Below are 23,485 nucleotides of genomic sequence, written 5' to 3' on the forward strand. Positions count from 1 at the left end.
AAATTGCCTCATTCCTCATGCTAAAGAACTTCCATGGCTCCCACCTGCTCTCTGAACACAGATATTCAGGATGGGTGTTTAGGAACATAGCACCTAGCCTTTTAGAGCTTTAGTTTCTTCATCTGTTAAGAGATGACTCCTGAACTCTAACTCAAAAGATTGAGGATTAAAGACATTGTATATCTTGCACCATGCTTGATCCAAAGTATGTGCTCATTAAAGGTTAGGTAGTCCCCTTTCTGCCTGTCCCTATATACCCAGCTCAGTAAGGTATTTTAGCTTAAAGAAAGAAAAAGCAAGTATTTCCAAGATCTTCTTAAGGTAGCTAGGAAAGAACACAAGGGAAAAGGGTTGCTCAGCTAGGGTTGTTTGATGTCCAGGAAAATATTGCACACTCAGAACTGCTCCTTCATCTGCAACCCTCCATACACACAGACCATCTAGTCTTCATCTTATTCTACCCTTTTAGTCATTTGAGTAATATTTAAATGAGTTGAAGTTAAATTTAAAGTTATATTGCAAAAACTGGTACTCCCATTCTCTCCTCCATTTGCCCAGTTTCCACCCCAATCCCAACCACTTTAGTAGTTTCTTATGTATCCTTCAAAACTTTATTTACGCAAAAGCTGTCTTCAGATAAAGCTAATGTTTTACAGGTGTGTTTGCAAGGTTTGTAGTGGGGAGGGTGGAGGAGTGAAGACAGTAGGTCTTCTCCACTTTGCTTTACCCTAAAGCAGTGTCCTTTCATTCAACAAAAAATATTAATCATATACTGGGCATTTATTATAAGCCAGATACTGAGTATAACAGTAATATTAACTGATTATTCTTCAGCCCTTACCAGAAATGCATTCATGCTTTACCCAACTGTCCCTTTTGATCTTCACAACATTAAAAAGTAGGTTACTAATTCTCATCTCCACCTGACAAGTGAGGAAACTGAGGCACAGAAAGGCAACTTGCCAAAGCAAGAGCGAGCGAGCAAGAGCAGGGCTTTGAACCCAGGCCTGACTCCAGAGTCCTCACTCTTAACCAAGACGCTCTACATTGGCAAAACAGATGCAGTCTCTGCACCCGTTGGAGCTCAGGCTAATGCAGGAGACAGGCGAGAAAAAAAAGCAGACAACAAAGAAATACGGAATTACAGACTAAGAAAGTAATGGGAACGAAACGAGTTCGGGTCTGTGACAGAGTAACAACGGGGACCTACTTTAGAAAGGGGGAGCAGGGAGTGTCAAGGAAAGGTCTGAGAAAATGACATTAATGACACGCTTGGGAACCGTTTGGGGGCTGCAATGATAACCCCCGCCCAATTCAAAGGGAGAAATTCGAGGCCTGTAGAAGCTAAAGCAAACTCGCCAGGGTCTTCCAGACATGTAGACGTGGCGCAAGGAAGGGAGGATCCAGAAATGGGCCCAGGGCTCGTACACGCCATCAATGCCCACAGTTGCCCAGCCCCGCTCGGCCCTTGACCGAGGGCCTCCAGCTGGCAGCTGCCTACGGCTCCGCCGCGGCTGACAGCGTCCGCAAAGCTCACAAGGAGACCCTGCGGCAGCACAGAGGAGTCTGGCCCGTCCTGCAGCGGTCTGGAAAGGCCTCGTCCCCGGCCCCCCGCCATCTCCCGCCTGGTCCGCCCCGCCCCGCCCCTCCGGGCCGGCCTCATACCTGCACCGCTCGGATCAGGCCCCGGCCGGTCAGCTGGCCCTGCCGCAGCTGCAGCAGAATGTTACCGGGCCGCGGCCGGCCGCCCCATCCGCCCCAGGCTGTTTCTGTTGCTGCCGACCGTCTCGCTCGGCTGGCCCCAGACCCGGCCGCCGCCGCCGGCGCCGCCGCCGCCGCCATGTCTCCTAGCCCGACAAACAGGAAGCGAGCGGCCCCGGGGCCGCGGAGACTTCTACGGGGCGGCGGAGGGGTCGCCGCAGCGCCCCCAGCGGGCTGACGGCGGAGGCGCAAGCCGCGTGGCAGGGGCTGTGCGCGCCGCGGGGGCTGCTGGGAAATGTATTCCTGCTCTGAGGCGGAGCAGGTGGGAAAGATGCTGCGTTTTCTGCCTGGCCTGTTTTTCTGGCTTTGAGGTCGGACACTTCGGCGAAGTCTCCCGAGATCTGAGACCAGTCCCTGCGTGCACACTCATTTCACGTCCTTGTGGAGGGTGCAACCAACTATCCAGAAGTCAAGCCCTCGAGTCTGATTCCTGCCTGCTTCTCTGCACCTGACTTGCGGCGGAGCTCCATCCTCTGCGCCTAAAGCTCCCCCTTAGTTCATTCAATCTGTAGTTCTGGGAGCTTGATCAGTCAACCTGTGGTTCCTAGGGGCCTGCTCTGCGCCGGACACCGAACTGAACGGGTCGCTTCGGGTGGCGGGGCAGGGCGGCCGGGGGAGTCACAGTAGCGAGCACAAAGGCCTAGGACACTGCTACCACGAAATGTAGATTACAGCAAATCCTTACACAGACCAACGCGCAATAACAAACTGAGTAAGTTGTGTAACTGGATAGGTTGTTGTGAAGCTAAATGAAATAATGGAAGGGAAAGGGATTAGTAAATGTGACATCGTATTCTCTGTCAGACAGAACTCTGTCCTAATCTCTCCCCACCAGGCAGCATGTTTTCCCTACTGTGAGCCTGCGTACTCATTTTTTGGCAAAATTCCGTGGTAGGATTGCGTTGACTGCTTCCTTTTTCTCTTTCTAGGAGGGGGCTTGTAACAGAGAGAGGAGTGATAAGTCTGATGTAATAGGGAATGGTGAAAAGTGTGAGTCATAACTAAGGTGGCTGTCATTTATCACCCAAGCAGAACACTTTTAAGAATGAAAGGATGAGCCAGAGTGGTGGCTCACGCCTGGAATCCTAGCACTTTAGGAGGCTGAGGCGGGAGGGTAGCTTGAGGTCAGGAGTTTGAGACCAGCCTGAGCAAGAGCAAGACTCCCATCTCTGCAAAAAGTAGAAAAATTAGCTGGGCATCGTGGCACATGCCTGTAGTCCCAGCTACTCCAGAGTGGAGAGAATTGCTTGAGCCCAGGAGTGTGAGGTTGCAGTGACCTATGACGACTCCACTGACGACTCGAAATATTAGGGAGGTACAAATGTGTTTATTACATGGATACCTTGTATAATGCTTAAGTTGGGTCTTCTCATGTGCTCATCATCAGAATAGTGTTTGTTGTACTCAATAGGCAAGTTTTTACCCCTCACCCCCACCCATCCGAAGTCCAAACTTTTTGCCTCAATAATTATTCCTTTAGCCACACTGGAGGTGCTAGCCAAAGAAATAAAAAGCATCCAAATTGGGAAGAAAGAAGTAAAATTATCTCTGTTTGCAGATGTATGATCTTATATGTAGAAATCCCTAAAAATTACATGTACACACACACACACACACTGCTAGAACTAATATACAAGTTCAGCAAAGTTACAGGATATAAAATCAACACACAAAAATTAGTTGTGTTTCTATACACTAACAATGAATGATCTGAAAAGGAAATTAAGAAAACAAAGCCCATTTGCAACAGAAAAATAATAAAATACTTAGGAGTAAATGTAACCAAGGAGGCGAAAGACTTGTGCACTGAAAACACAAAACAGTGCTGAAAGAAGTTAAAGAAGACACAAACAAATGGAAAGACAACTTGTGCTCATGGATTGAAAGAATTAATATTGTTAAAATGTCCATTAACACAAAGCAATCTACAGATTCAATGCAACCTCTGTCAAAATCTCAATGGCACTTTTTGTAGAAATAGAAAAAAAAAATCCTAAAATTCATGTGGAATCTCAAGGGACCCCAAACAAAGTCAGTTGCCTCACATTTCCTTATTATAAAACATATTACAACGCTATTGTAATCAGAACAGTATGTAACTAGCATAAAGACAGGCATATAGACCAATAGAATAGAATAGAAAACTCAGAAATAAATCCTCATTCATATGGTCAATGATCTTTGACAAAGACTACACACTGGGGAAAGGACAGTCTCTTCAACAAATGGTGTTGGAAAACTGAATATCCACATGCAAAGAAATGCAGTTGGACTCTTATTGTATACCATATGCAGAAATTAACTCAAAATGGATTAAATGGAAGGTCTTCCAAATGGAAGACCTAAAACTATAAAACTTATAAATGTAAATATAGAGGAAAATCTTCATGACATTGGATTTGGCAATGATTTCTTGGGTATGACATAAAAAACACTGGCAACAAAAGCAAAAATAGACAAACAGGACTACATCAAATTTTATAACTTCTCATCAAGGGACACAATCAACTGAGTAAAAAGGCAACCTATGGAATGTGAGAATATATTTGCAAATAATCTATCTAATAAGGGTTTAATATCCTGAACATATAAAGAACTCCTAAAACTCAACAACAGCAACAATGAAAGAAATCAAATAATTAGATTTTTAGGTTAGGAAAAGGACATGAATAGATATTTCTTCAAAGAAATACACAAATGGCCAATAAGCATATGAAAATGTGCTCAACTTCACTAACCATTAGAGAAATGCAAATCCAAACTACAGTGAGTTATCACCTTACATTCATTAGGATGGCCACTACATATGCACACATACACAAAAAAAACTCCAGAAAATAACATGTGTTGGCAATGGTGTGGAGAAATTGCAACCCTTGTGTACTGTTGGTGGAAATGTAAAATGATGCAGCCTCTATGGAAAAAAGTATGAAGGTTTCTCAAAACATTAAAACTAGAATTACTATATGATCCAGCAATCCCATGTCTGTGTATATATCTGAAAGAACTGAAAACAGGCTCTTAAAGAGATATATGAAACTCATATTTATAGAAAGATTATTCACAATAGTCAAGAGGTGGAAGCAACCCAAATGTCCATCAATGGATAAATGAATAAGCAAAATGTGGTATAAACATACAATGGAATATTATTCAGCTTTAAAAAGGAAGGAAATACTGTCACATGCTACAACATGGATGACCTTGAGGACAATATGCTAAGTGAAATAAGCCAGTCACAAAAAGACAAATACTGTATAATTCCACTTACATGAGGTATCTAAAGAAGTCAAACTCATAGAAAGTAGAAGGGTGGTTACCAGGGGATGAGGGGGAAGCTAGAAATGGAGAGTTTTTCATAGATATGGAGTTTCAGTTTTCTAAGATGAAAAAGTCCTAGAGATGGGCTGTATGAAATAAAGCAAATTATAAAGAAACAGGTAGAATTAATGTATAATTAGACCTTAGATTCTATGTTTACATGCATGAATTAACCTGAAAGAATTATTACCAAAAATGTCAAATGTGGTCATCACTATGTAGACAGATTTCAGGTGATTTTTGCTTTATTAATATTTTTCATAATTTTCTACACAAGTCACGTGTTATTTTTACACTCAAGAAAAAATGTCTTTTTTTCTTCTTTTTTTTTAGAGACTCAGATTGGAGTGCAGCAATCACAGCTCCCTGCAAACTCCAACTCCCAGGCTCAAGCGATCCTCCTGCCTCTGCCTCCCGAGTAGCAAAGACTACAGGCGCACATCATCACGCTTGGTTAATTTTAAAATTTTTAGTAGAGATGGGGTCTTGCTATGTTGTCCAGACTGCTCTCAAACTCCTGGCCTCAAGCAATCCTCTCGCCTCAGCCTCCCAAAGTGTCGGGATCACAGGTGTGAGCCACTGCACCCAACAACAACAAAAAATGTGTTATAATGTTTGCAATTAATAACAAAAGATACAAAAAGAAAAGGTATTTCCAGGGATACAAAGCTGCGCATTGGTGAGCTATGTGGGCAGCAGCCAACCCTATCTGAACAATCCACAGCCTGGGGTTCTGCCCAGAGCTCTTCCTAATGGATATGATGGTGTATATTCTTATCCTTGCCACAATGAGGACACAGAACCATGACTGATTTCACATTGAAAATGGCCCTCCAGGTTTCTCTTGGCACTCAGCTTTGACCCAATTACCTAAATTTTTACCTTTCTCAGTCCAGCCTACCCCAGCCACTCCCCAAAGCTGGGTATTCACTGCGTCAAAAACAATCACCTCAAATTCAGTTCATAAGGACACCATGTGATTAGGAAGTAAGGAGACCTGTTTCCATAAACTCGGTGTAAAGGCACTCTCCACTTTGTTCTGTGGACCTTTTCCATAGAAAAGTGCTAAGTGTCTGTCACCACCAGAGGGCGCAGTACCCTCCACAAGAGGCCAGTTGATGTCAATTTGGGTCAGCACTAGAAAAAAATGAAGTTCCCAGACTGGCTAATTTTTTTTTCCACAATAATCCCAAATGGCTTAACCAAACATCATGATGTTATTCAAAGAATATTACTTCTTGTAAATGAACTGCCAAACTCATCTCAGTTGGGCAGTTTTTTTAAATATCTTTTTTTTAATCTTAGAGAGTCATTTTAATCATACTAACTGGCACTTTATATTCAGGCCATAGTAACAGCTGTCCCATGTGACCATCCATTATCCTGTGATGTCATTTTTGACAATGATATTTTTTCACATTACATTTGTAACATACAACCTCTCAATTATATGTCTTTAAAATGTTTGTTGAGTACCAGCTTACATGCCAGGCGCTATCATAGGTGCTGGGGATACAGTGCTAAATAAAAGAAATGGGCCAGGAGTGACGCACACCTGTAATCCCAGCACTTTGGGAAGCTGAGCCAGGAGGATCATTCATGGCCAAGAGTTCGAGGTTGCTATGAGCTATGATGATACCACTGCACTCTAGCCTTAGCAACAGAGCAAGACCCTGTTTCAAAAGTAAGGAGGTAAGAAAGAAACAAACAGAAGTTCTCATGAGACTTATGCTCATGTGTAAAACCTACCCTTTTGTTGAGCATTTACCACTGGCCAAGCACTTTATTTGCACTATCTTATTCCTCCTTCAGCTTTCTTGGGAAAAATTTTCAAACATACAGAATTGAAAGAATAATGCTGTGAACACTCATACGTCCTTTGCTTAGATTCACCAATTATTAACCTTATTCTCCCTCTCACTCTCTCTCTCTCAATATACCTAGCCTGGGCCAGGCGTGGTGGCTCACGCCTATAATCCTAACACTCTAGGAGGCTGAGGCAGGAGGATTGCTTGAGTTCAGGAATTTGAGACTAGCCTGAGCAAGAGTGAGACCCTGTCTCTACAAAAAATTAAAAAATTAGCTGGAAGTGGTTGTCTGCATCTGCAGTCCCAGCTACTTAGGAGGCTGAAGCAGGAGGATCGCTTGAGCCCAGGAATTTAAGGTCACAGTGAGCTACTGTGATGCCACTGCATTCTAGCTGGGATAATAGAAGAAGACTCTGTCTCAAAAAAACCAAACTATACACACACACACACACACACACACACACACGCACACAGGCTGGGCACAGTGGCTCACACCTGTAATCCCAGCATTTTGGGAGGCCAAGGTGTGAGGATCACTTGCGGCCAATAGTTCGAGACGAGCTTGGGCAACATAGTGAAACCCTGTACTACAAAAATAAAAATTAAAAAAAAAAATTAGCTGGGCCTGGTGGCTGGGAGCCTGAGGTGAGAGGATTACCTGAGTCCCAGGCATTTGAGGCTGCAGCGAGTTAGGATCATGCCATTGAACTCCAGCCTAGGCGATAGAATAAGAACTTGTCTCAAAAATATATGTGTGTGTATGTATGTATGTATGTATCTATCTATCTATCTATAAAGAGACAGAGATATATACATATATGGAAAGAGATATATATAGAAAGGTTTTTTTGCTAAACTATTCGAAAGTAAATTATAGATATAACATTTCACCTCAATATTTCAATATGTACCTCCTAAGAACAAGGACTTGCTGCTAATAACCATAACACTATCACACTCAAGAAATTTAATGGTGATCTAATATTATCTTATAATCCATATTCAAATATCTGCAATTGCCCCCAAAATGTCCCTCATAGTCTTTTTTCCCCCAATGCAGGATTTAATCAAGGACCATGCATTGCATTTGAATGCTGTGTCTTTTAATCTAGAAGAGTCCCCATCTTTTTTTGTCTTTCAGGACACTGACGTTTTTAAGAGTCCAGGCCAGTCATACTAAATGCCCCACAAGCGGGATCTGCTCTATTGTTTTCCCATGAGTTGAGCATTAAACTTTTTTGGCAAGAATACTACAAAGGTGATGGTGTGTCCTTCCCATCACTTCACATCAGGAAGAAGTAATGCAAATTCGTCCCATTCTTTTTGTTTGTTTATTTCTCTTGTCATTCCTGAATGGCATCATCCCATTCTTGATGATGCTAAGTTTTATCTCTTGGCTAACATGATGTCTTCATTGGAAAGGTACATTTTCTTCTTTGTAGCTTCGTAAATAATCTGTGGCCTTCAAGGCTGAGAACATCTTGTTACCCCACCACCTTTCACCCAGTAGTTTTTAGCATCCTTTGATGATCCTTGCCTGGATTATTCTGCTTGTGGTTGCTAAATCGTAATTTTCTATCATCAATTCCCCCTTCACTAGATAATATTCTCCCCAAAAGAGTTCCCAACCTTTTGTCTGGGGCATCAGTATGGACTTGTGGATTCTTTTTCATTTAATATGTTATAATCCATTATTGTTGTTGTTCTATTTTCCTTTGGTTTTTTATTAGGGTATCAATTAATAAAGTAAAATGAAAATATCTTAAGCATATAATTTGATGAATTTTGACATCTGTATATACCTGTGTAACCAACACCCCAATTTAACCAATACCCAATGGATATAGAACATTTCCATCACTCCAGTAAGTTCCCTCATGACTCTTCTCAGTGAACTCCTGCCCCTCAAGTCACCACTCTTCTAATTTTCATCACCATAGATTAATTTTGACTATTCTAGAACTTCATATAAATGGAACCATACAAAAGCTAGTCTTTTGTGATTAGCTTCTTTCATTTAACAAGATGTTCCTGAGACTCATCCATGTTGCTCTGTATGTCAGTAGTTCACTCCTTTTCACTGCTAGGAAGTGTAGGATCTCAGAAAACGATACCCTAAAAGGACAGCCTCAAAAGCAGCTCTCTCTCTTCTGTTGCCCTCCTGTCTCTGGCTAGCCATAGAAACTAGAATCCCTCTTCCCCAAGGTGGGTCTTAGAAACCAGAACCTCTTTTCCCTGAAGCTAGTCATAAAACCTAAAAGTAGCCGGGCGCGGTGGCTCACGCCTGTAATCCTAGCACTCTGGGAGGCTGAGGCAGGCGGATTGCTCGAGGTCAGGAGTTCGAAACCAGCCTGAGCAAGAGCGAGACCCCGTCTCTACTGTAAATAGAAAGAAATTAATTGGCCAACTAATATATATATAAAATTAGCCGGGCATGGTGGCGCATGCCTGTAGTCCCAGCTACTCGGGAGGCTGAGGCAGCAGGATTGCTTGAGCCCAGGAGTTTGAGGTTGCTGTGAGCTAGGCTGACGCCACGGCACTCACTCTAGCCTGGGCAACAAAGCGAGACTCTGTCTCAAAAAAAAAACCAAAAAAAAAAAACCTAAAAGTATTACTCTAACCACTGCCTCTTCACTTTTCTGTGTAAAAACTGCCTATAAAGAAATTATCCAAGGCCAGGTATGGTGGCTCACACCTGTAGTCCTAGCACTCCCGGAGGCCAAGGCTGGAGGATCACTTGAGGTCAGAAGTTCAAGACCAGCCTGAACAAGATTAAGACCCCCATCTCTACTAAAAATAGAAAAATTAGCCAGGCATGGTGGTGAGAGCCTGTAATCCCAGTTACTCCAGAGGCTGAGGCAGGAAGATCACTTGAGCCCAGGAGTTTGAGGTTGCAGTGAGCTATGATGCCGCTGCACTCTACCTGGGGCAACAGAGTGAGACTCTGTCTCAAAAAAAAAATTATCTGACCTACCTTCTTTGATTGTAGGTCTTAAGACTCCCATTCCAGAGAGGATCCTACCCCATACCCAAAAGGAGGAATGCTCCACAGAGAGTCCAAGAAGAATCTAGACAGACAGGCTTTTGTGGGTTTCCCCATGTAATCTATTAGCATTAGTTTATATCCTTTTTGTCCAGTCATATTTCTATATGGCTGTCCATACTTTGTTGAACCTAAGCACAAAAATGGACAGTTTCCCCTGTATCTTTGGGTCTTTATTCTGAAGGCTCCCGTTTCCCATAACACTATGATCAAATCAACTTATATGCCTTTCCTCCTATTAATCTGCCTTTTGTCAGTAATATTTGGTGAACTATCAGAGGACAGACAGGAAGTTTTCCTTTGGCCCGTTAGGTAGGGATGCGGGTATGGAGGTGGCAGGGCAGGCAAGGTCAAGGTCCACGGGGTCGGGACCAAGAACAACAGAGAAAAGAAACTGAAACAGCAAGAACTTGAGGTTAGGGACATTTCCCGACCAGCTGGGAGGGTAGACAGAAGTTAGGAGTTTATGACCAAAGGTAATCTTTCCCTCATTAACATAGTAAAACTCACACCCCCTAGCACCATGGCAGTTCCAGAGCCAGCCATACAAGGACAGAAAATGAGAGAGTACATGATTGCAGGAATCACCACCCACTTCCCCAAAAAGACATGAATATTCCATCCCAAGACTAATGTACTATTAGGGATTAGCATAAAATACAGACCCTAACCCTGCAATGAAGCTATTCCTTATTGGAGCAGTGCACTGTCTACTGCTCTTGAGAGTATACTATACTTTCTATACTCTGTCTTTAACACAGTGACTGCCACACTAGAAAAAACATTTTTTTTCCTTGGGGCCATGGTGTTTTATTAAAAAAAACAGAAAACTTGAAAAACAAAACAATCCTTTCTAATTTAATGAAAAATTTGTTATTTTTTATTGTTTTCTGTACATTAGTTATATGCAATTAAATGGTCAATACTGTAACAATAAGAACATCAACAAATAAAATTTTCATGAACCAACTGCAAGGTTTTTCCCATGGGGCCACCCATCACATAACACGTATGTTACAGCATGGCAGTGTAAGTTGCCTGCACACTCAGCTCCCAAGGTAAACAGATGTATGAGTTGCATATGCTCTGGGCTCAAAATTAGGGTGAGTTAAATACAACTCACATGGCAGTTCATGTGTTAAATTCAGGGTCATCTCCACTCAGGGACAGATCTGTTCCTCTCTCTGAAACTTACTTTCACTTTACAATAAGAGCCATTTGTGTGGAAGTGCTTCGTGTCTGTCATCACTCCATCACACCAGCCTGCTTGTGATTCTCCCAAGCAAGGAGCCAAAGAACCAGGACATCTCTCCCTAACCACACCTGACAGCTCCTACAGAAGTATTTTATTCCATGAATATACACAATTTGTTTATCCGTTCTCCTGTTGAATATTTGGGTTATTTCTAGTTTGGGGCTATTATACATACAGCTACTATGAACATTCTTATACAAGTTTTTGGGATATATGTTTTCATTTTCCTTTCATTATTCTTTTGATGCTAAAATTGTCCCAGATTTGACCAGTGGTAATCCTTTCATACCAGTTCCTGTGTCCTTGGGAAAAACCTCAATTTGAAATGGCTTCCATGAGACTTGAACTTGTCCAAATGTGTGAGCTCAGATCTGAGTTCAGAAAACACAGTCACTCTTCATAGATCTTTGTTCCAATCTCTCCAGATGTAGATTCTTACCTCACTTTCATAGCCAGTTACTCCTGAATCTATAAAAATAGTTCTTAACTTTTTGGGGGGCTGAAGACTCTTTTATGATATAAACTTGAACCCTCCTTCCCCCAAATATGTGCATGCACACAAACACACACACGCACATACATTTTGCCAGGAGTTCTTGGATTGTTAACCGTGACTTCCAAATTAGTTGTCTCAAGTTTGCTGAAAGCCTACTATGTGCCAGACATTGTACTAGGTCTAACAGAAATGCTAAGGGAAGAAAGGAAATTAACACTTAAAAAAGACCTACTATGCGTGTTTAAGACACTGTACCAAGTGTTTGATACATGTCATCACAACAAAGATACATAAAACAGGGAGCTTATAAACTAACAAATCATTACAGCACACAGAATATAACACAAGCCATTATAAATAAAGGCATGTAGTTATTGAATTTCATTCATTCACCAAATATTTATTGCAAACTTACTGTGTACAGGCACTGTCCTAGGCATTAGAGACACATCTATGAATAATATAAAAAGCATAGTTTGTACCATCTAGGGCCCAAGTCTAGGGGAGGAAAACAGACAGATGAGGAATTACAATCAGGGCTTCTATCCACACAAGCATTTTGACATTGAACAAGTCACTCAATTTTGCAAAGCCTCAATTTGCTTACCTGTAAATGGAGAAAATAGTAGTACCTACACCAATGGGATATTCTGAGTTGCATATTGAGTATAAGGCACTTACTAAACACAGGGCCTGGCACAAAGTGAGCAAAAAAGGTTAGCTCTTATTTAATACGTTAATTTTACCACGTAAGTTTTCTGCTCAAGAATATGTAAAATTCAAAGGCCTTAAACTGTCATTTTAAAGGCTCCAGTCTATACAATCCAACTCTACTCCCAAGTATTCAACCCTAACTCCCACAGTTTCTCACATGCTTCCAGAAATCCCAGATGCACTGGGAAATCCATGCATGCTTCCAGAAATCCCAGAACCTTAGCAGTCTCCTGCCTGCTCACAGTGATGTCTCCCAACTCTGGCCAATCCCACATTTCATTGAAGACTAAGTTCCTTTCCTATTCAGAACTCACTACTTCTCGTCAGTCTTACCGCTTAACCCTTGTTCACAAAACTTTATTTTATTTTATTTTTTTTTGAGATAGAGTCTTACTCTGTTGCCCCAGCTAGAGTGCTATGGCGTCAGCCTAGCTCACAGTAACCTCGAACTTCTAGGCTCAAGCGATCCTCCTGCCTCAGCCTCCCGAGTAGCTGGGACTACAGGCATGTGCCATCATACCCAGCTAATTTTTTTATATTTTTAGTTGGCCAATTAATTTCTTTCTATTTTTAGTAGAGACAGGGTCTTGCTCTTGCTCAGGCTGGTTTTGAACTCCTGACCTTGAGCTATCCACCCACCTTGGCCTCCCAGAGTGCTAGGATTACAGGCGTGAGTCACTGTGCCCACAAAACTTTGTATTAATAGTATTGTTCTGTTATTAGTTTTAGTGGTTTCTTTCCTTCCTAGGTAGATTCTGATAAAAGGATAAAGAAATCAGATTACTTGCCCCCATCCCAACCCTTTTTAACACAAATATAGTCCAAAGCACATTCAAATCTTTGTTTCCTTGAATCACACAATTATTCCAATAAATTTTCAATGGCTCAATCCCTTTTTGAAATTCCTTTTTGTTAACAATTTCAAAAATGTCTTTTAAAAAGAAAAACACAATCTAAGTAAAACCCACTGCCTCTGAATCTGTACTATATTCTTTGGAACCTCCTCACAGGTGACAAATTTGCATTGTCTTGCAAACAAACCCAAACCCAACTCCCTGAGTGGGAACTTGATGAATACATGGATGATTAATACAATTTCTCTGTTTAAAAAAAAACTTATTTTGGAATAATTTTAGATTTCTAGAAGAGTTAGCAAGGATAGTCCAGAGAGTTCCCTCATATCCTTCACCCAACTTCCTCTAATATTGACATCTTACATTACCTCATTTTTCTGCTTTTTGAAAAAGCTACAAATAGAAGGAAAAGAAATCCCAGATTGACTATTGTGCTACAATCCTAGAAAACAATTAGAACAGACTCCATGAAGAAAAAGAGAAGATATTCCAACCAGGAATTTTGTTTTGTTTTTCTTTTGTGTTTTTTGTTTGTTTGTTTTTGAGACAGTCTTGCTCTGTTGCCCAGGCTAGAGTGTAGTGGCATCATCATAGCTCACTACAACCTCCAACGCCTGAGCTGAAGTGATTTGCCTGCCTCAGTCTTCCAAGTAGCTGGAACTACAGGCATACGCCACCACAGCCAGCTAATTTTTTCTACTTTAGTAGAGATGGGGTCTCACTCCTGCTGAGGCTGGGCTCAAACTCCTGACCTCAAGTGCTGCTGGGCCTCCCTTAGTGCTAGGATTACAGGCATAGCCACCATGCCCAGCCACCAACCAGGAATTCATATCAGAAATTTGAAAAGGGAACATCATTTTAGACTCTTCAGCATTACAAAATCAAAGAGGATATTATGAATAACTTTATGCTTATGCATTTGAAAATTTAGATAGAACAAATTTCCAGGAAAATAGGCTTACCTAAATGGACACAAGAAGTAACAGAAAATTGGAATCATCCTTTAACTATTAAAGAAATTTCATCTATAATTTAAAACTTTCCTGCAAAGAGAACTCCAGTCCCAAATGGCTGCACAATCTATCAAACTTTTAAAGGAGAAATAATACCAACATTACATAATTTCTTCCAAAGACCAGAAAAAGAGGTAACATTTGAGTACTAACATGAAAGCAGAATAACACTGACACCAACATAAGAGATTAGGTGTGACAGTCTCTCTAACTTCATTTCATTCAATTCACTCTGCTTTTGTTAATAAGGTCTCAATTTGTTGCAACAGATGTTGGAAACATCTAGCACCTTTGCCCTCAGCCTTGAATTTGCATTAGAATCAGTTGGAGGGCTTGCTAAACCAGCTTGCCGGACCCCCCGCAGAGTTTCTGATTCAGAAGGTTTGGGATGGGGTTTCATCAGTAACGAATTCCCTGGTGCCGCTGTTGCTGTTGAACAGGGACCACCTTTGAGAACCACTGATCCAGTGGCACATACTATACTGAAATCTTGCTTGCCATAGCAGTAATGTCATTTGGAATGCTTGAACAGGCTTGGCATGTGGGAACAGCTTTTCCATGAAGTTTTTAACTTAATTCTCTGAGAACATCAAAAAACAATCAGTTAGATAGGCCAACATTGTTACTCAAAAAACAACTTTGGAAATATTTTCCAAGTGAGATTACTTTTCAGCTAGAAAAATATTAATTTCACTCTTGTATTCTTATAATGTGCTTTGGAATTTCCTTTAAGACAACCAACTCTGGTGTGATAAAGTAAATGGTATGTTCTCAGCTCTAATCCCTGAAGATTTGTTTTCAAGAAACTTGACTTTCACTGTCTCAACCCCAACACCTATATGAATTTCAGCAACATTTCTTTGTATTTTAAAGACTTACAACATAAAAAGTGTTCCAAATAGCATTATTTTTAGATACTCCTGACAATTTTTAAATGACTTGTATTTTTCAGTCATATTTGTTACTCTTTCTCATATAATGCCTTTATATTTTTCTGGACTAATTTGTATTGACCAAAATTGCAATTGTCAATTCTCAAAATACTTTTAATTCAGTTGTATAGGAGATTAACTAAACAACAAGACTAAAATAGTCTTAGTAGCCATATAAGGCATAATAAAGTAAGTATTGGACAATTTTCAACTTCACTTTCTCAAGTTGGATTATAAAATCTATACCAGATTGTAATAGCATAATAAGTATTATTTCTACCATTCTGCAACAGTACAGTCTCAAGGAGAAATTATACTATTCCTAAGACATATTTTTATGAGCTGATATATTGTAAAAGCTGTACATACCAAAATACATGCCATGATTTTTTTCAGAAACCATGTGAGCAATTTTCTCTTTTGGCACACAGCGTGCAAACAAATACAATGATAATAAGGCTTTCTCACTGACGGTCACATCATGACTCAGAAAATTTGCCTATCAAATTATATATGTTTTTCTTTTTTGGAAAATATTTAAGAGACTAATTCAGCATGTCATGTTTCCAAGTATCTTTTAAATTTTGATGGTTTTAAGCTTTAATTTGCAAGAACATCATTATAACACATTGGTGTATATGTCATTTTTTGGTTTTTCTCATTTGATAAAACCATATTTTAAAAAAGCAAATCTCATACTTTTTTTTTTTAAGAAGGTGCAGATAAAGTCAAAGTCTGCTGATTAGAGTTGATATTTTCTCCAATATTACTACTCGTTCTTCCCATATTTTTCACCTTATCATTCTTGGGTTTTGTAGCATTTTGAAAACAATCAACTTAAGGGCAATTTGAACTGGTTCAACTAAAATGCTACAATCATTGCACATTTGAAATTGATTATGTACTTTCTGAAAAACTGCACTTCAAATTTAACCAAAATTCAGTTGAAAGTCATGACAATATTGCCAAAAAAAATCTCCCACATTTTAATTTACAACTAACTGCAAATTATATTGATATAAAATTAAACAATACTTGATTCTCCCATTATAAGTTGATGGTCACACTGACAGTCACATACTAGAAAATCAAATGAGATAACAGGGTGCTAAATACAACAATCTGCTTCTACCCAATGTGTATATTTTTCACATCCCCTGTTCTGTCTCTCCCACATGTGTTGCAATCAGCCTTGTGCAATCAGTATTGTGATAATGACTTTGGTTCTTGCCAAGGGTCCACTTGACACACTGTCATATTTTCTAATCCATTCTATTTCATTATTTAAAAAGTTAGTGGAGCATATTAAATTTATTTCTTGACCCACTAAAGAGTCATGAGCAAAGTCTCAAAAACAATGCTGTAAGGCACTCAACAGTTACTACATGAAAGTTTGTAAAAAATAAAATAAACAGAATAGTTTATCTCTCTGCATGCAGAATGTTTCCCTTGATAACTTTATTTTCCAAGTCTGGGTTTAGACCACACTGGGCCTGCAAATTACTGCTGCTTCATAGGGGTGCAAGGGTTGGAGATTGGTGTGTGGGGTACATATGTTCTTTTCTTTTGGCCTTTTAAAAAATATTGATATATAATTCATATACCATAAAGTTTACCCCATTAAAGTGTACAATTCGGTGGTTTTTAGCCTATTCACAAAGTTGTATAAGCATCATCACTATTTAATTCGAGAACATTTTAATCACCCACCAAGAAAACCCATACCCATGAGGAGAAACTCCCCATTCTCCCTCGCCCAGTGGCTGGTAACTAATCTACTTTCTGTCTCTATGGGTTCATCTATTCTGGACGCTCTGTATAAAAGAAATCATGTAATATGTGGCCTTTTGTGTCTGGCGTGTCTGGCGTCTTCCACTTAGCATTTATTTTTGAGGTCTATCCGTGTGGGAGCTTATATCAGTACTTCATTCCGTTTTGTGGTTGAATATTATTCCATTATATGAATATACCACTTTTTTTAGGGTTGTTTTCTACTTTGGGCTATTATGAATAATGCTGCTATGAACATTGATGTATAAATTTTTGTGTGGACATACTTCCTATCAGTGGAATCACTGGATCATATGGTAACTCTAAGTTTAACTCCTTTTTTTTTTTAGAGTTTAGAGATGTCTTGCTCTGTCACTCAGGGTGGAGTACAGTTGATGTGATCATGGCTCACTGTAGCCTCAAACTCCCAGGCTCAAGTGATCCTCCTGCCCCAGTTTCCCAAGTAGCTGGGACTACAGACACACACCACGCCCAGCTAATTTAAAAATATATATATATTTTTAGAGATGAGAATCTTGCTACATTACCCAGACTGGGCTCAAACTCCTGGCCTCAAGTGATCCTCCTACCTCAGCCTTCCAAGTAGCTGGGATTATAGGTGTGCCTGTGTTTAACTTTTTTTTTTTTTTTTTTTTTGAGACAGAGTCTCACTTTGTTGCCCGGGCTAGAGTGAGTGCCGTGGCGTCAGCCTAGCTCACAGCAACCTCAAACTCCTGGGCTCGAGTGATCCTTCTGCCTCAGCCTCCCGGGTAGCTGGGACTACAGGCATGCGCCACCATGCCCAGCTAATTTTTTATATATATATATCAGTTGACCAATTAATTTCTTTCTATTTATAGTAGAGACGGGGTCTCGCTCAGGCTGGTTTTGAACTCCTGACCTTGAGCAATCCGCCCGCCTCGGCCTCCCAAGAGCTAGGATTACAGGCGTGAGCCACAGCGCCCGGCCTGTTTAACTTTTTGATGAACCGGCAAACTGTTTTCCAAATCAGCTGCCCCATTTTATATTCCCACCAGCAATATATGAAGATTTCAAATTCTCCTGATCCTAACATTTGCTTTGTGCATCCTTCTTATTAAAGCCATTCTAGCCGGTGTGAAATGTTATCCTATTGTGGTTTTGATTTGCATTTCCCTAATAGCTCATGATGCTGAGCATCTTTGAATGTGCTTATTGGCTATCTTCTTTGGAGAAATGTCTGTCGCCTTTGTCCATTTTTTTAATTGAACTATCTCTTCATTGCTGAGTTGTAAAAGTTCTTTATATAGGACTGGCACGGTGGCTCACACCTGTAATCCTAGCTCTCTGGGAGGCCGAGGCGGGCGGATTGTTTAAGGAGTTCGAAACCAATCTGAGCAACAGTGAGACCCCGTCTCTACTATAAATGTAAAGAAATTAATTGGCCAACTAATATATATAGAAAAAATTAGCCGGGCATGGTGGTACATGCCTGTAGTCCCAGCTACTCCGGAGGCTGAGGCAGAAGGATCACTTGAGCCCAGGAGTTTGAGGTTGCTGTGAGCCAGGCTGACGCCATGGCACTCACAGCACTCACGGCACTCACTGTAGCCTGGGCAACAAAGTAAGACTCTGTCTCAAAAAAAAAAAGTTCTTTATATTCTAGATACTAGACCTTTATCAGATATACAATTTGCAAATAGTTTCTCCTGAAGGTTTTTCACTTTATTGATAGTGGCCTCTGAAGTGCAAAGCATAAAAGTTCTTAATTTTGAGGAAGTCCAATTTACCTATGATTTTCTTTGTTTGCATGTGTTTTAGGTGTCATATCTAAGAAACCATTGCCTAATCCAAGATCCCAAAGGTTTATACCTGTTTTCTTCTAAGAATTTTATAGATTTAACTCTTACATTTAGGTCTTTGGCCCATTTTGAGCTAATTTTTGTATACAGTGTAAGATAAGAATCCAAAATCTTTCTACTGCAGGTAGATTTCCAGTTGTCACAGCAACATTTGTTAAAAATGTTCCCTATTGGATCATCTTGGCACCTTTTTCAAAAATCAGTTGACTTGCCAGGCGCAGTGGCTCACGCCTGTAATCCTAGCACTCTGAGAGCCCAAGGCAGGGGGATTGCTTGAGCTCAGGAGTTTGAGACCAGCCTGAGCAAGATTGTGAGCACATCTCTACTAAAAATAGAGAAATTATCCAGGTGCAGTATTGGGGTGCCTGTAGTCCCAGCTACTTGGGAGGCTCCTTGGGAGGATTGCTTGAGCCCAGGAGTTTGAGGTTGCAGTGAGCTATGATGACGCCACTGCACTCTACCCAGAGTGACAAAGCAAGACTCTGTCTCAAAAAAAAAAAGGAAAAAAAAAAAAAAGAAAAAAAAGTCAGTTGACCATAAATTAAAGGCTTTAGTTCTGAACTCTCAATTCTATTCCATTAATTTATATGTCTATCCTTGTGCTAATACCACACTGCCTTGATTATTATATCTTTGTAGTAAATTTTAAAATTGGGAAGTTTGAATCCTCCAAATGAGTTCTTTTTGAAGACTGTTTTGGGTACTCTGGGTCCCTTGAATTTTCATCTGAATTTAGGATCAATTTGTCAATTTCTCTAAAAAAGGCAGTTGGAATTTTGAAAGAGATTATATTGAATGTGCAGACCAATTTGGGTAGAAATGTCATTTTAACAATATGTATTCTAATCTACAAACAGAATTTTTTCCCATTTATTCAGGTGTTTGAAAATTCTTTCAATAATATAGTTTTCAGTGTATAAGTCTTGTGCTATTTCTGTTAAATTTAGTTCTAAATAATTTATTATTTTTATGCTATTGTAAATGGAATTGTTTTCTTGATTTTTTGATTGTTCATTGCAACTATATAAAAATACAGCTGATTTTTGTATATTAATCTTGTATCCTGCAACCTTGCTGATCTAATATTTTTCGATCATATGGGAGGAGTATAAAGATATTAACTTTATTATCTTTAATTGAAAAATAAAATTTATAAATATTTATCATGTATACAATATTATTTTGAAATATGTATACATTGTGGAATGATGAAATTGAATTAATTAATATACACGATTAACTTTAAATTAAGGACGTATGTATACCAGCCACAATGGTCTCTAGGTGTATTAGCCAGGCACATCACAGGAAACAGATGGCTCATTCAAATTAGGAAGATTAGAAAAAGGTTTAATAAAGAGGCTATTTATAAAGGTGTGGGCAGAGTGTTAAAGAACCATGAGAGATAATATAGTGATCTGGGGCTGGTTATAGCATAGCCTTTCCTAACCCTAGCCTGAAGGGAACAAGGGAATGGAAAGGCTACTGTATTAGTCAGAGTTACAAAACAGAGCTAATAGGATTGGTGAATATATATAGAAAGATATTTATTATAAGGAGTTGACTCACAGGATTATGGAGATTGGCAAGTCCAAAGCTGCAGTGTGGGCTGGCAGGCTTGAAACCCAGGAGAGCCAATGGTACAGGTGAAGTTGAGAGCAGTCTGCTGGAGAATGTCCTCTTATACAAGGGAGGATCCGTCTTTTTGTTCTATTCAGGCTCCAAGTTATTGGATGAGGCCCACTCACACTATGGAGGGCAATCTGCTTTACTTCACTGATTAAAATGTTAATCTCATCCAAAAACACCCTTGTAGAAAATGCTCAGAATATTTGACCAAATATCTGGGCACCTGTGGCAAAGCCAAGTTGACACATAAAATTAACCATCACCTGAAAAGAAAGAGTTGTGTAGTGAGGGCCACCTTGAGAGAAACAGTGACCTTCAACTGAGAGATGTAGCCAGCCTGAAGCGACCCTGTAGGAGGGGGATTCAGGGGGATAAATGCCCTTGACCTCACTCTGCTTCCTCAAATCTCCTGCCTGGACTCCCCATTGGCTGGACCCAGTTGGCAGCCAGGAAGAATGAGCCCATTAATGCAGTTTATACAGGACTATAAGAGCAGAGAATAATTTGTCCTCTTGGGGCAAAGAACAGGGTCAAAAAGAGTGGAGAGCACATCTGGAGCAGCAAATAGAAGATATACTACGCACCATTTTGTGTCACAGTAACAGGTACTTAATTCCAGCAGAATCACTCAAAGAAAGTAGAAGGAAGGGAATAAAAGCAGAAATTAGTACAATAAACAACAAACATACAATTGAAAGCAACAACTAAGTCAAAAGTTTGTTCCTGAAAAAAGAATAATAAAATAAATCTCTGGCAAAACTAATCAATAATGAGAGAAGGCATAGATAATTAATATTAAGAATTTAAAAAGAGATAGAGCTTTGGGGCTGGACTATAATTGCAGCACTTTGGGAGGCCAAGGCAGGAGGACTGCTTGAGGCCAGGAGTTTGAGACCAGCCTGGGAAACATAGTGAGACCTGGTCTCTAAGAGAAAAAGGAAAAAAAAAAAAGAAGAAGAAGAAGACAACTTCATGCCAATAAATGCATAGAAAATGACAACTTTCTAAGTTGAGGAAGAGGATAGGGTTTGAGAAAAGACTTTTCTCTCTTTGGCCTGGACTCTGGGGTGTTGACTGATGATCAAGGGTGTCCTTGGGTGTGGGGATGAGCTGGCATCAGCTACAAAGAAGACTCTGTTCTAAGAGCAGCCATAGCTAATGGTAGTTGTTAGCTTCTAGATGATGTGATTTCTTTCCATCATGTCTCAGCTTTCAATCAAGACTTGTTAAAAGCTATGGCAACTCCTGGCCAGGCATGGTGGCTCATGCCTGTAATCCTAGCACTCTGGGAGGCCGAGGTGGGAGGATAGCTTAAGCCCAGGAGTTTGAGGTTGCTGTGAGCTAGGCTGACACCATGGCGCTTGCCTGGGCAACAGAGTGAGACTCTTGTCTCAAAAAAAAAAAAAAAAAAAAGCTATGGCAGTTCTTATCTATGCTATGGGGAGTCAAACTCAGGTCTGGGTCCCTGTTTGAGGCATAGTAATAGAGGGAGGCCAGAAGGTAACCCTACCTATCAAGATCGCCACAGAGTTATGCCCTGGAATTAAAGAAAATAATCAGCAGCTGATTACCAAGGTTCATGGGCAAAGATGAGGTTGCCAGATAAAGCCAGACAAGCTTTATCTTGTCACTTCCTCAGCTATTTAGAGAAATAGTTGATTCAAGCCTGCTTCAAGCCTGTAGCAGGAAATGTAACAGATAAGCTTGGAACTTTTATACCAGAAAGCAAAGAAGTTATCAAACACAACTGGGGTTGTGTTAATAGGATATAGGGCTAACTTGAAGAGAGGCTTCTACTGGCCAGAAATGGGACAATTTGAGCTCTGTCTGATAAGGACAATAAATTCAATGGACTGAAAAACCACTAAATGAATTTAAACCCAAGAGTTCACAGTACTTAAAAAAAAAGAAAAAGAGCTAGGCATGGTGGCTCATACCTGTAATCCCACCACTTTGGGAGGCCAAAGTGGGAGGACTGCTTGAGGTCAGGAGTTCAAGACCAGCCTGGACAATATAGTAAGATCCCACGTCTACAAAAAATTAAACAAATAAACTTCATTGTCACCATGGGAGGATGCTAGGGAAACCATTCATTATTTTGGAAACTGGTAAATAAAGGTAAAGAATCAAATATTTATCTTGGCTCTCCTAAATGAACTCTACCTCAAGATACCCAAATAGTTGATGAGGGAAGTCTTTCTTCACAGTAGTCTAGCAAAATTAGAATATCACTATTTTGTAACTTCTATTGAAATAAGGGATCTAGGCAATGATCAACAAATGGCTGTTAGTGACAGAGATGACCAGACATCACGTGCCTCCTGAGTACACAACAGCGCTTATGAGCCATTCCTGAAAAATAAAAGCAAAATTAAAAATCCAAATCTGATGATGCCTCTAGACCTTAATATCAACTTACAAAAAAATACAGAGCTATAAATTAAACACCATGGGGATGCAATTAGCAAAATCCATAATATGGGAAATCTATGGGGAAAACAACTCAGTTTCTTCAGCACACGAGTTGCAATGAAAATGGGGGAGGAATGGGAAGATGAGGAGGGACAGATAAAGCACTGCTACAGATTAGAAGACTCGTCAGAGATGTATCATCTAATTTCAAATGTATAAACCATATCTGAATCCTGATTCAAACTACAATATAAATTGATAAAACAAAAAATTGTGAACATTAATTGGATATTTGAAGATCCTAAGGAATAATTATTGATTTCTGTAACTGTGTTTGAGGATGCATTTTGAAATATTTTGAGGAATGAAGTGTTTGGGGGTTGAAATAATCTAGTGTGGATATCAATAAGGTTGGCCCTGAGTCCACAATTTTTGAAGCTGGGTTTGTTAAAGCTTGCTGCTGAGCACATGAGGGATTACTATCTTGTTCTCTCCATTTTTATGTGTTTAACATTTTACATAATTAAGAGTTGAAAAACTCACTTCCTGGGGGAGCCTTCCCTGACTACCCTAAGGCGGTTTAACCCTCTCCCACTATTTTCTAGCAGAGTGCCCTGTTCTCTTCATGGAACTGAT

At 40.1% G+C, this 23,485-nt stretch overlaps 1 protein-coding gene across 4 annotated transcripts in view; it reads right to left on the reverse strand.

Annotated features, from left to right (window-relative positions):
* The window catches only part of TRPC4AP (transient receptor potential cation channel subfamily C member 4 associated protein), a 76,299-nt gene extending 74,398 nt beyond the window's left edge, over positions 1–1,901 (reverse strand). For 2 of the 4 annotated variants that reach the window (XM_012754764.2, XM_012754766.3), the window contains exon 1: positions 1,666–1,901. In XM_012754764.2, coding sequence (XP_012610218.2) covers positions 1,666–1,842 — 177 coding nt within the window. In that variant the 5' untranslated portion in view covers positions 1,843–1,901. The remainder of the gene's footprint in view (positions 1–1,665) is intronic. The other 2 variants (XM_076011054.1, XM_012754763.2) reach the window with 1 other exon arrangement.
* Between the last annotated feature and the right edge of the window lie 21,584 nt (positions 1,902–23,485).

The sequence above is a fragment of the Microcebus murinus genome, chromosome 16 (genome assembly GCF_040939455.1).
Source record: "Microcebus murinus isolate Inina chromosome 16, M.murinus_Inina_mat1.0, whole genome shotgun sequence".
Classification (NCBI taxonomy): Eukaryota; Metazoa; Chordata; class Mammalia; order Primates; family Cheirogaleidae; genus Microcebus; species Microcebus murinus.